At 39.7% G+C, this 13,890-nt stretch overlaps 2 protein-coding genes across 6 annotated transcripts in view; one reads left to right on the top strand and one right to left on the bottom strand.

The window, feature by feature from the left end:
• The window catches only part of galnt13 (polypeptide N-acetylgalactosaminyltransferase 13), a 37,276-nt gene extending 26,942 nt beyond the window's left edge, over positions 1–10,334 (bottom strand). For 3 of the 5 annotated variants that reach the window (XM_080902673.1, XM_080902670.1, XM_080902671.1), the window contains exons 1-3: positions 9,926–10,334; positions 4,552–4,832; positions 34–202 (exon numbers count right to left, since the gene is read on the bottom strand). In XM_080902673.1, coding sequence (XP_080758799.1) covers positions 34–202; positions 4,552–4,693 — 311 coding nt within the window. In that variant the 5' untranslated portion in view covers positions 4,694–4,832; positions 9,926–10,334. The remainder of the gene's footprint in view (positions 1–33; positions 203–4,551; positions 4,833–9,925) is intronic. The other 2 variants (XM_080902674.1, XM_080902672.1) reach the window with 1 other exon arrangement.
• Positions 10,335–12,536: 2,202 nt separating this feature from the next.
• Positions 12,537–13,668, top strand: rprma (reprimo, TP53 dependent G2 arrest mediator candidate a). The gene has a single exon (XM_080902844.1). It carries the CDS (start codon positions 12,812–12,814, stop codon positions 13,118–13,120), a length of 309 nt encoding a protein of 102 aa, XP_080758970.1. The 5' UTR covers positions 12,537–12,811; the 3' UTR covers positions 13,121–13,668.
• The last annotated feature ends 222 nt before the right edge of the window (positions 13,669–13,890 follow it).

Here is a 13,890-nt window from a genome sequence, read left to right as displayed (position 1 = left end):
CTGCTGTTAGTGAGGACACACGAGCCTACGCACCCATCCAGCCTCACATCTGGCAGACTCCTGTTGAGTGCAATCATATCACTGGCCATCAGATTGAACTGGTTAATCTTAAAGAGCTCCTTCATTTTCTCCTGGTCATCCTTAGGGATGTTTACCGCTTTGCCCATCTCACCTGGACCCTCGTGGCTCCGTGATATCACTGCTGTAACGTAACAAGGACACCACAGAAAAATATTTGATAAGAAAACATATTTTTTCTCACCAATGAGGCAAAAAATTAACATCAAACTGCATCATAAAACAAATCCTACTGCATAAAAAATGGACCTTGTGGAACAAGGAGAGTGCAGAAAAGCGTGCGTGTTCTATTTCTGTCCACTTTGTAAATTTTCTAAACTCATATAGCACCCAGAGCATGAAAACCTAATTTTCCAGATCAATGTGCATGTGCGTTTGATAACAGAAATAAATGTACTGGCAGCTGGTGTTCACATATGAACAGTACATCATGTTCACATTTATTACATTATTATAATACTGTATATACAAAAAAAAGTGAAAGCCTCTAAAAGCCTGTGCTATTAAAAGCAAGGAAAAATGTGTTTCTTCAAACATCAGTGCATGCTCAGCAGAGAAAAACCTTTAACACAGCGACAGTGCATCCACTCCGCTTAAGCCCTCTCCTGGTGGTTCTGGCTTAGGCTGACAGGGTATTAAGCACTGTACACTTTGCCAGCTATATTTAATTTAAAAATTTAATCTATTAGGAGGTTTTGAATTCAGAGATTTAGGCCGATGTATTAATAGGTGAAAAAAAAGCAGCATGACAGCAAAACAATTGCTACAGTTTTTGCTATGAAAGGCCTGGAAAATATCAGAATTGCTACTGGTGCTGCACAGCGCAAGCTTCTTTCACCGAAGGTAAGTAACCACCCATTGATTTATGGCTCTGCTCTCTCTCACTCTCTTTCTCTCTAATAATCTCTTAGAACAGAGGCTGTGATTTCCATGAAAGGGGGACACATAGTTCACATTAGCTGCATGGCCTCCTGCTAAGAGGATTTCCTAAGACCCCTTTGTGGAGACGGACTGGGATCGGTCGGATTGTAACCTAAACTGATCCTGGGTTTTCTTTATAATGCTGCTGACACTCTTCATTTGGACACCAGCTGACATCTGATGGACACAGCTCTCGAGCTGCATGACTGAGCATCAAAACATTCTCAGCCTGCTCCAGCCATACTCCAATCCATCATTCTTTGTGTGTGGATAAACGTCCTGCTGAAAGAGAGAGAGCACCAAGCAAACCATCAATAGTAGTTTGGGTTTCTAAAGAAATTGTAGTGAAATTGCCAGCTGCAAAGCTGAGACTGTGCAATATTGCTTGATAGATGGATGGCGGCCAAGCAGCAGTGCAATGACTAAAAGCTGGAGGCTGTACAGTACAGGTTTGTGTTATCTGAAAGCTAATTTGTACTGCCTAATTTATAGCGGCTGACAAAGTATTAGATATGCTAATGTGAAAATAGGGTTAAAAGGGCAAATGAAAGGCAGCGAAAGGTGCTAAAATGAGAGTTAAATGTGTAATTATGTGTAAATTCTCAAGATCCAACTTAAACTATACAGGTAAGAGTTGTCATGTTTTGATTGTTAGCTACCAACCATGTGCACTAAACACATCCGTGCATCTTTGTTGTGAGCTTTGTGTTGGCATTGTGATTTTTTTTCCAAAGCCTTCAATGGTCATAAAGCTTGTCCTAGTGGAAAATGCAAGCTGGAAGGGACATCTTTTAATAGTCTTCCCCTACTCTGTAGGCACCAATTAGCTTCACTTCACATCATCGGTCACTTTCTTAAAGGAGCCCATAACATTTGAAGGGCCTGATAATTTATCAGTCTCTGAATTATCATAAACTGACACTCCCTAATGACACTTCTTGACCTGGTTTCCAAGTCCTTATCAGTTGATTAGGGCCCAACTTCCTAATGACGTTCTGAGCCCGAGTCAGTGTACGCATGGATAAGTGTTGAAACAGTCTGAACCCAGGATTTTAACAAAAGAGAGAACCTAGAGGCCTAAAGAAACACTTCAACAGACCAGTGCAATTAGCAATCTAATTAAATTGCTTGGTTTTCTAGAATATTTCCAACCTTCTGTAATGCTGTGGTAGCTAAATCAGAAAGAAAGGTTCTGGAAGAGAGAAAGATGTAAAAGTGGAATATCAGAACAGTAGCCAACATGCTATTTAGGCAATGCCAGGTAAGAGAAGAAGCCACAGCTGAGACCAACACACACGTGAGCGTGCAGATTTTGTGCAGTCATCATCACATGGCTCCTAAGGTTCCCCTGTTGTTTTCATTCTCGTTTACGTAGAAAAAGATCTGTGTAGTGTTACACAGTTGGAGTCTCCTCCTTAGGCTCAATCCATTCTTTTTCATCCAGACATTACCTCCTCTTCTTCCCTCTCCTGCTCTGCTCTGCTTCCTGCCTGGCACAGCTGCCATTTCATTAAAGATCAGAGAAGCTCCTCTTGAACACATAACCACAGAAGACCATGAACACACATCACACAGAGTGCTTCTACAAGTCTCTGATATGTACTTTAACTGTAACTCTCTCTGGTGGTACATGACAGGTAAGGGGCTTTGTTCATAGAAAGATTCCAGCCAATTAGAATTAATGTACCATCTGTGAAATGTAAGTACACAGAACTGGCTTAATTATTCTTGGCATAGATGTAACAAAGATTCCAGGAAGATTTTGGTCTATATTGATATGACAACATCACACAGTTGTTGCACATCCAAGAAGAGAATTTTCAGTTCCACCACATCCCAACGTTGCTCTATAGTATTGAGATCTGGTGACAATGAAGACCATTCACAGCTTGAGATGATCCGAGCTTTGTAACAAGGTGCATTGTCCTGCTGGAAAATGCCATCTGAAGATGAGCACATAAAGGAATAGATATGATCAGCAACAATGCAGAATGGAGATCAATCAAGTGAGACCATGCGAATTATAGGAAAACAGGCAACTGAGGCTGACTTGACAAGAGTGGCACCCGGTGTGGTCTTCTGCTTCATGGTTTGACATGTAATAACGCACCCTGATTCTACCAGCCTAAACCAGTGTGGCCATTTTCCTCTGACCTCTCACATCAACAAGGTATTTTCACAAAGACAACTGCAGCTCATTGGAGATTTTCTCTTTTTTGGACCATTTTCTGTAAAGCCAAGTTTATGAAATCTCCCCATCTGCCACCAACAACACCACCAAATTCAAAGTCACTTAGTTCACCTTTTTGCTCCCATTCTGATGATCCACTTCAGTGGGTCATCTTGACCATGTCTAAATGCACTGAGTTGCTACCACTTGATTGGTGTCATTGATTACACATTTTGTTTATCAAGCTGTTGCACTGGTGTACCAAAGCAGCCATACTCCTGATAACCTAAAACTGCCTTGTAGATATTTTTTAGAAAGAAGAAATTTGTTATGGAGACATATACAAAACTTATTTTTATATTAAACTGCAAGAGATATGAATTTTCTGTCTGAAGTTAAGCATTTTTAAATCATATTCTATAGGGAATACTTAATCGGCCTCGAGCAGTCATTCGTGGAACCCCAAGGGCTTCATTATTCAGCCTCAGAGCTTGTTTTGTCTACTTAACATACTAACACGTGCTTTATTGTGTTTTCAGCAGGTTTGCAGTACTGACAAAGCAAATTTTTCATGCAAGACTTGTTTTCACTAATGTGAATCCAAGCAAAGAACTATTTTAAACCCAAAATATAGCAGTGAATTTGTGCTAGACTAAAAATTATATTTTCATTTGACAGCTGAAAAAACAAAATAAAACAGGGGTACACTAAACAAGATAAAACTTGAAACACCTGCAGAGACATTGCAAAATCCAGTGTTTGACAGCAATCCTAAGATATAGTTCATATACACAGAAAATCCTGCGATCTTAAATGCAAAATAACATCCAATGTAACTGCTGACTTTTGTATGGTAATGAGACAGTAACTTGGAGCTCAGCATCATTCTAACCTTAAAAGCAGATTACTAAGCTTCTTAGAAACCTGCTTACTTGAGGACATGTGAGGAAATTAACTCTCCAAGGGGAAGTGTGTTAAAGTGATTTGAGCAGCACACCTTTATACAGAAAAGCACAGTTTTACAACAACAACAACAAAAAACTCAATTTCATCAGTTTTGTTTCATAGTCCATTGAGCAAAAAAGACACTACATCAGAAATGTCTAATTCCTATAAATGTATTAATGTTTTTGTAGTTATAAAACCAGAATTCCTACCTTTTCTTACATTACCATCAACTATTAACTGTTTCATATGTTTTATGTGTTTTTCTGCTCTTTCAGGCAAAGCTTTCCCCTCAGTGAACAGTTTTAATAGGATTTGTCACAGATGATGAATATTTTACACTCAAGTGAAATTTTAGAAGGTATTATTGTCTCCAGCTTACATTCTCATGCATGTTTGATACAAAATAACAGGGAAATTCTGCAACATCAACTTACCTCGAAGAGCAGGGAGCAGCGAGCGGTCCTTCCTATCATCACATTTGTTACACTCGCTGAAGTACAACAGCAAGAACACATCCACCAGCACCCACACTAAAGAGGTGGTCAACACCACCTTGCAGTAGACAAACCGTCGCATCACCTCTCTAGGATGACAGCCAGGCAAGTTGATAGCGAGCACTTAGGAGCACTCAGGCTGCCAGTGAAACATCTGAAGTCCAATGACAGGGTGAAGTAACAGGGACGAAACCAAGCAGGTTTGACCGCGGGGCATCATCCTTCAGGAGATGGGAGAAGAAAAAAAAAAAAAAAAAGAGGACAGAATACTAAATTTAATGTGAAATGACATCATAATAGTTTAAGTATTCCTGCTATGAATCCAACTGATATCAATCCTTACAATAAAATGACATAAAATGCAAAGGAGGAACTACATTAAAGTAGATCAATATTAACCTCTTTTAACCTTTCTCAGGCTTCACTTTATCAGTTCCATTGCTCTGTTAGCATCCTCTGTCAGAGGTTTCCAGTAGCTACTTAAAAGACCTGCAAAAACATTAGTATGAGTATGACCTGCTAAACTTAAGTAAAATTTCTATGATCTTTCTAAGATATTGATTGATCAGCTATAATCTAGTAATGACACTGCTTCTTCACTGTTTTAGGAGGAGGACCATTATGAAGCTCATCACTTTAGCCCATTCATTTTCCCACTTTCTACAAGCTAGTGACCCACTTTTTCATGTCCTTCTGATCTCAGCGCTCTTCTATCATTCTGCCTTTCAGAGTCTCATTCGTGCGACCTGCCTCCTCCCTGCCTCCACCTAACTAAAAGATCTTCATTTAACTTTTCATTACTTCTTCTCCACCGTCACCAGCATCTGGGTTCCAGGGGATCCTGTCCCAGCATTGTTGGGACTCCACTCTGCTATATGGAGTCACTGTAAAAGTACACTGCTCTTTCAGTTCAATGGTTTTCATGTCAGGACATAATAAACATATGGTGAGATCTGCCAAAACCAGCTGTTAGTTTCTGTGGAGCAGTAAGGATGCACTTGCATGTGACACAGTGCAACAGCTGAGAGGACCACCAGGCTACACCCCATGAAAAATGATCTTGCTTGACAGTAGCCTGTTTTGTATTCAACTGTATATCACACTTAATTTTTCATTTTTTCTAAGCATGACCTCCCTGTACTGATTTTTGCAAATCATATTTTCTTCCGGTGAAGTATAACTGACAGCATATACAGACAAAAATATACTCTTCTTCAATGCAACAAATTCCTTTGTTGGATTATTTTTTCTTGTTCAGCTACATGACTGTGACTTCAGTGTCTGATCAGGTTTTTTGATAGGAACATTTTCGTAGTGGTCCCCTACGCTTTGTTTTGGTGAACTTTGGGTCTTCGCTTACAGTGAAGAGCTTTCATGCTAACAGCATGTAAGTGTGTGGCTGTGAGTGAACACTCCACGTTTTTTATCACTATTTTTTCCACTGTCCACATGTTATGCAGGAAACCCATGAGCTACATCTCAGACTCAGTTAAATGTTTAAGTTTAAGACAATATGTTTAGAAAAAGACTGAACAAGAATGAATGGCTTTTTCTCTCAAAAAAACAAAAACATGTCAGCACAGCCTAGCTTTGCAAAATCTGGAACAATTTCCTTTGGACAGATGAGACCAAAGTGGAGATGGTTGCACATAACCACGTTTGGTGAAAACTAAACAGAGCAAATCAGCACAAACATGTCATGCCAGCTGTCAAGTACGGTGATAAATTGGTGATGATTTGGGTTTGTTTTGCAGTCAGAGGATCTGGGCACTTTGCAGTCATCGAGTCAACCACAAACTCCTCTGTGTGCCAAAACATTCTAGAGTCAAATGTGAGGCCATCTGTCCGACAGCTAAAGCTCAGCCAAAATTTGGTCATGCAACGGGAAAATCATCACAAGCACAGCAGCAAATCTACAGAATGACTGAAAAAGAAAACAGGCTGTACCTTAAGAAAACTGTGCATGAACAAATATCTGCAAAACTAAATGAATTGAAGCAACATTGGAAAAAACAGTGGGACAGAAATCCTCCACAGTGATGTGAGAAAGTGAACAAATAATACAGTTATTGTTGCTAAAAGTTGTTCTATAAGCCACTAAATCATGTGGGTATGTAGCTTTTCACACACCGATCTGCACTTCAGTTCATTTTCTGTTAAATAAATAATAACACAGCGTACTGCAATTTGTCATGTTTTATAGGTCATCTGATGTCGTATTTACTTAACTTTATGACCTGGTAACATTTACATGCTATGTAAAACCATAGAGTGTAAAACCTTAGGGCATACTTTCCTTTTATCATGACTCTAGGTTCAGCTGAGTCTAATTCACTTTAAATTATATAGCGCCAAATCACAACAACAGTTGCCGAAAGAAGCTTAATATTGTCAGGGAAAAGACCCTATAATAATAGAGAGAAAACAGAAAACCCAACAATCAGACAGCGCCCTGTGAGCAAGCACTTTTGCGACAGTGGGAAGGAAAAACTCCCTTTTAACAGGAAGAAACCTCTGGCAGAACCAGACAACCAGACAGGGGCGACCTGTTGGGGGTGAGGAGAGGAAGACAGGGCAAAGACATATGGTGGAAGAGAGCCTAGATTAATAATAACTAATGATTAAATGCAGAAACGTGTATAAACACATAGAGAGTAAAAAAGGTGAGTAAAATAATAGCCAAATAGCTTATTACTCAAACTCTGTGCTTCTATAAATCACGGTCAATTCTCAAGCAATCTTTGCTTCTCTACAGGTGTTTAACTTTACTGCAAACATTTTCTAATTATAACTAATAATGATGAGCAACATATGAGACAAATAGCACTACACATAGTATATTTTCTTCATACACGGTTCTCATTTTCTATTTCCATTCTTTATTGCTTTTACAAGAATAATAAATAAATAAAAATTAAAAACTGAGGAATGAAGGTCAAATCCAGTCTCCCACATTGGACTGACCACAGTCCCTTCGCATTCTTCCATTTGAGAGGATGAGTGAATGCTCATTTCCCTTGTACAGTCTTCACCCACTTCATCAGTAGTGCTGCTAAGACCATCTGGGATGCTTAAATACCAGAGGCAATTTGCAGAGGTTAAATATCTCATTGGCATGGAAAGTGCGCCTCACAATATTTCTGATGAAAGACAACATAATTTTCTGTCTAAAAGGATACTTGACTGAAATTATAGGTTTTTGTTAACTGAAAGACTTACGAAAGTACAATCTGGATGATATTACAGTCATGAATAACGCTTACATTCAAATACACAAACCAAGCACAGAAATGGTCAGGAGTTTTTTGAACATCTGTAACAAAATACACCACAGTGCTTTTACATTACTCTGGGTAGTAAAACAGATCAAAAAGATTGGATGGTCTACAGATTGTTTCCAGCCTAGGATGATGTGGTACATCCCATGTATTAAAGCCACACGAGCCTCTTGATATTCTCAAAATGTAAAATACATTAAACATAGTTTCCATAAATAACTATGCATTTAATTGCCAATGCATTTAGATATAACTTACCTGAGTAGTTACTTTCATAACTAGCTGAAAAACGCCTGCAGAGGAGTAAGGACAGATTTCCTTATCTTTCGCATGCAGCATGGTAAAGACTTTGCACTACACACACACACACACACACACACACACACACACACACACACACACACACACACACACACACACACACACACACACACACACACACACACGCATCTCTCAGTCCAACTCTGTGCCCCCTGTCTAAATGTCCATCACAGAGGCTGACACGCTTACCTTAGGCTAACTCTTATCTCATTCAAAAACAAGGCAGCCTCTACCCAGCTGCATCAAGACTGAAATCACAGTGCAGTGGATGATTTCAGTCACTCAGACAGAAACTGCACACTACTCAATAAAGTAGATGGATGCAGTCTACACTTAATGTCACAGTTTTGTTCATTACAATCATTAAAAGCGAAACACAAGTCTGCATCTAGCATATCACCTCCACTCACACTGTAGACAGATCAATGATGATTCTGCCTTTATGATGTCTGTTTGCATCTCTAACCATCTGCTTTGCTGCATGTGTGTTACAAACATATTTGGGTGACTATGACTGCACCAGCCACACCACCAAGAGTTTGCTGGTCTGAAGAAGTCTGACTCAATTAGTCCCACCATCTGGAGAGATGAATATTTCCTGTCTGCTGTGCACAGCTCTAAAAATACATGTCTACATTCTCGACTTGAAGCAATTTTTTTTTTCTTTCAATCTTTTCAATAGGAGTGTAAACCACTGGCCATTATTAACTGCTTCTCAAGTGACACTTAATTGTGTTGTTAGCAACACTCTTTGTTGTGAAATGTCTGGTGCAGTGCTACAAGTTAAATTATGTATTCCTCGCCCATTCAACAGGAGTGCTTCTACTGTATGCAAATGAAAGGCTGTATACTTAAGCTGCCAAACTGCGTTTCACAGTAATATAATTTGACACGGCTCACATCAGCATCTGACAATGGAGCTGTGACAGTAACAGGAGACTAAAAATTTAATAAATTAAAAAAACATAACATTTTTGCATGAATCTTTTTCTCCTCCACATTTACAGTACAAACCCTGCTGACCATCAAAGCACCCACTGAGGTTTGGGTGCTTTCTTAGGAGTAAGAGAGACCAGGCCAGCTAATAATTGACTTTGATATTTTCCCATCACGCACCTGCATCTAAAAGGTCACAAGCATCATGTAAAGCTGCAGTACTTTCTTAAGTGTTAAATGAAAACTGTATTTGTTATGTATGGTAAAAGAAAAAAAAACTGGCATACAAACAATTAATAATTGGGTTAAACATATTGGTACAAACTGGAAGTCACACTGGCAGTGGCACTGAAAAATAACAATACATACACTGATCTTAGATTGCCCACTATGCATATGCAAGAGATTGTGGCAGCAGAAAATCATAGGCTTACTGGAAGAAAAGACTCCATCTATATAGCTCACTGTGGTGGTCTTAAAAGTGTTGATTACCCTCAATCTGTCAATCTTTCATTCATGTTCAGGTACATTAGGCCTTGGCTTCAAAGACTGGTTTATTAATTGTTAGATGTCACATGAACAAGACGACAAATACTGTAAGAGCAGCCAACCAAAACCACTCATTTTATGGTAATATAGATTAAATCTAAACTATAACCAAGCTCTCGACCACATTAAGATCACGGTTTAATGGTGTGATGTGTAACCATAGGAGCCAAATTTTAGTCTTGCTATGCAAGGTGTGCACGCAACAGAAAACGGGGACACTCTTTGCTTACCTAAATTATGGATGGAGTGAACCATTGACCTGTTCCTGACTCGCTCCCGGGCAACGTGTTGAACGTGGACGACATACCCAAATCTAATGCTAATTACTGGTTTAAAAAAACGGGGCCAAATTTACCGCGCGAGCGCATAACATCTCGTAAAAAGACACCTAAGTTGCAGTCCATCTCAGCGCAGAGTAGTCCAAAATCCAGTCCGTCCAGTAAACCTTCTCATGGTACCTGTGTGGACTCCTTAATGTGATAAGTCTCCGGCTGAGCCGCACTAAACCGGTGGATATGAAGAGTCTCCATTATTTTTCCCCTTTTGCGTTTAAATGGATATGCGGTCACTGCAACAGACGCCTCTCTCCGCGCACCTGTTTTCCGAGTGAATATTGTAACGCTAAGAGGACAGGCTGAGATAATAGTCAGCACAATCTAACCTCAGCTCAGACCGACCTGCATATATACCGAGTCTCCTCTCTGATTGGCTCACAGCGACGTCGCTCACGAAATCCCTTTGAAGTAGGGCTTCACGGGCTTCTGGTAAATGTAGGCGCGTGCATGCCACCAAATATAGTGTTTGTTTTTTTAAATCATATATTAACATACATTTATCGAAATACGCTTAATTTGATTTTAGATACTTGAATTTTTATTTTGTTTTAAATTCGTTTTCACGGAATCTTCTCAGACATATATTAGGAGGTCAACTTGATGACAGTTATTTCCCATACTTTTCATTTAGCATAGGTTACCTGCAGCAAGAAATACAGCTATAAAAGCAATCAAAAGAAACGCCCAAATACCTATGCTCTTTGTGAAATGATCTTTTATTGACATTCTCGGTTTTAACTTTGTCCTAATATTCTGAACTAAGCCTGATTCCTCGTGTGGTTTTGTAGTTTCGCCTTTATAAAGCTTATAAGCAACTGTTAGAGCGTTTTCCTGTTTATGTTTCCAGTAGGGACAAGGAGAAAGCTGGTTAAAATGCACTCTAAGGCAGATTACACCCGGTCAGGGTCTAAAGGTCAATTCACTGAAAATTTCCAAACGACACAGACACTTGTGTGCATCACAGCTATTTTGAAGCAGACTTTTGGTGGATCGTGTTGAACAATGCTGCCATCTACTGTTATTGATAAGAAACTCGGTTTTGCCCCTGGGCAATTAGCCAGATAAAATCTAACCGAAGCATTTAATAAACATTCAGGGAATCATAATAACTCTGATGTACTGTCAACAATGTGCAGCCACAGACTCCAAACTCTCCTTTATTGCTATTTCATTTACCTCAGCGACAATAAAGAAGCTGCAATAAATACTGCAATCTGTTTTCTGTGAAATAAATCTGACTTCCGTTCATATCTGCAGTGTATGCAGATGAACACTGGCTTCAGATCAGACCCAAATTATCCACTAGATGTCACTACACGCCCTCCTTGAGTTAGAAAGTAATAAAAAAAATTGAAAATAATACTTCTATTATCATTATTATTAGTAGTAGTAGTTTTAAGACTTTGAGTAACTAGATGGCTTTGGGGAGTATGTTTTTCTACGACAGCTGATGTATAGTATAAAGTTTTTTTTCAAGTTTTAGAGTGAGCTCTACTGGCTGGGTAATTGTGAGGGAAATGTAAAGTAAAACTCAGTGGAAATAACCTGAGTTTTGAACTCAAAACTTTATTTCAAAAAAATTCAGAAAGGATTCCTTTTATTGTTTATGACAGGCCAAAGCTGTGAGGTGTGAGGCATAAACCTCCTAAAGGCAAGATAGGAAAACACTGTGCTATAAGCAGGCCTTTTGCATGTGGCAGTGGAAAAAACACTGATTCATATTATTAAATTTGCCTCCAAGCCATTTCAGGGTCCTCATATTGTGCATGTTGGTTCACTGTCATGAACAAAGCCATTGTTACAAACATCTGTAACACTTGTGTTCTTATTATTATCACGGGGAGCTTAAATCAGCCAGCTAAGCATCCAGTCTGGGCGGCTTTAGATCATGTGTAGGAGGGAATATATTTTGGACTTTTAACTTATATTCATAGGTTTCAGCTTTTCCGGGTAATCTGATAATCATCGTTGCCATTCATAAAAAGGAATTAAGTAACAGATCAACAATAACAATTAAAACTACAGAAATTTCTCTCTCTCTTTCGTTTTTTGTTTGCTTTTCAATTCACAGACAAATTCATCAGGACTTTTTCTGTAATTTTACGCATGTATTAACTACATCTTACTACATTTACTACATCATTTACTTCATGTAGAAAAACTGAGACGTGCCGTTTCAGCTGCAACACGCATTTGTAAAGCTTATGAAGCTCACTTTGCATTCGTATATTGAACAGTTCTGGTCTTCAGTATGGCTGCAGGAACACGATGCAAGCTGCTCTGGCCTCTCTCTTACACGGGGTCAGCAAAGACCTGTCAAGGTTTTGAATGAACCACCAACTCAGTAAACCATGCATGCATACACACACCAACACACAGATGGCCGCAAACACCCAAACATACGTAACAGACAGTACGTAATGTCCTACATACATGCACATTAGTAGCACGCATGCGGTCCGGTCGTATGGTGGCGCTCTTGCTGTGCCTTCCTGCCACTGGAAAACAGCGACAGTCTGGCTATTTAACGGCGGGGCTGGTGGCTTCATTCCGCTCTGAAACTGGCAGCACACCACATGAAATCCCCAGTAATGCGATGCCAAAGCAGCTTGTTAAACTCAAGAAGAGCGCTGTCTGATCTGAGGGAACTTGTTCAACTCGCCGCCTCCTCATCTTCACTTTTCACTTGATGACAATTTCTGCCGGATCGTGCCCAGCGCGTCTTTCTCTCTCCGCCTTCCGCATCTGTCGCACTGAAAGTTTGGTTTTGCGAAAGTAGACATGAATAACACCGGCTTCAACCAAACAGAGAGCGGCCTATTCAACAAGACAGAGGAGGTTTTTTGCTGCAACTTTTCATCCGTGGTGACTGATAATGGCTTTGTGGCAGCCGCTCCGGATGAGAGGAGCCTCTTCATCATGAGGGTGGTCCAGATAGCTGTCATGTGCGTTTTATCCCTCACGGTGGTGTTTGGCATATTTTTCTTAGGCTGCAACCTCCTCATAAAGTCAGAGGGGATGATTAACTTTTTGGTAACGGACAGAAGACCGTCAAAAGAAGCGGAAGCAGTTATTGTTGGAGCCTACTGACTGATAAAGACATATACAGTGATCACACTCTGATCAGATGGCCACAGATCGGAGACAGTGTGATGATCAGCCGCCAAAACCGGGCCCCGTTTTCATAATGGTACTTAGAAAAAGAAACAAGAACTCAGAGGAGCGGTCACCTTGCAAGAGGTAACTGAACTCTGCTGGTGGCTGATACTCACGGGGTGGGTCTACCTTATTTCTGCTGGCCTTTAAAGCCAAGAAAGACTCATTCATCTTCTAGAGGTATAGTGCGTTTTAAGCCTATTGTTGTATTAAGTACTGTAGGCTATTTAATCACGCACTGTTGTCATTTCAGTATAGTTTCCCTGTTTGTAAAGCAGCATCCTTTGTCAAAATAGTGGCAAAGTCTTTGTATTTGCTGCTTAGAAATACCTCCTTGCATCGAAAATGCAAGGGCAAAATACATGAATGTTGTATGCCTCTGCATGCAACATGCAGCTCTCTATTTTCTGGTGACAGTTGTTTGCGTGTCTTTGTCGGCAGCGGTGAAAGTCCGTAATGCTGTGTATCATGTTCATTTGAATAAATTCATTCTGTAATTAAAGTTTTCTTCTTAAGATCTGCTTTTCTGTCATATCCTCCACCACGCCCTCTGCCAAAGTAACTGAGATCTCAGAAGCTAAAATTACAGCAGGAGAAAGAGCTCTTTGATTCATACTGTGATAATGACATGATGTTAAAATACAACAGAGGGTACTGATCCCGATGAATATATATTTTTAAGCTTTATCTATATCTATGAAGAG

Source organism: Rhamphochromis sp. 'chilingali' (genome assembly GCF_963969265.1).
Source record: "Rhamphochromis sp. 'chilingali' genome assembly, chromosome: 14".
In the NCBI taxonomy this organism is placed as follows: Eukaryota; Metazoa; Chordata; class Actinopteri; order Cichliformes; family Cichlidae; genus Rhamphochromis; species Rhamphochromis sp. 'chilingali'.
The sequence above is the reverse complement of the archived record's forward strand: the minus strand, read 5'-3'. Positions and strand labels throughout refer to the sequence as shown.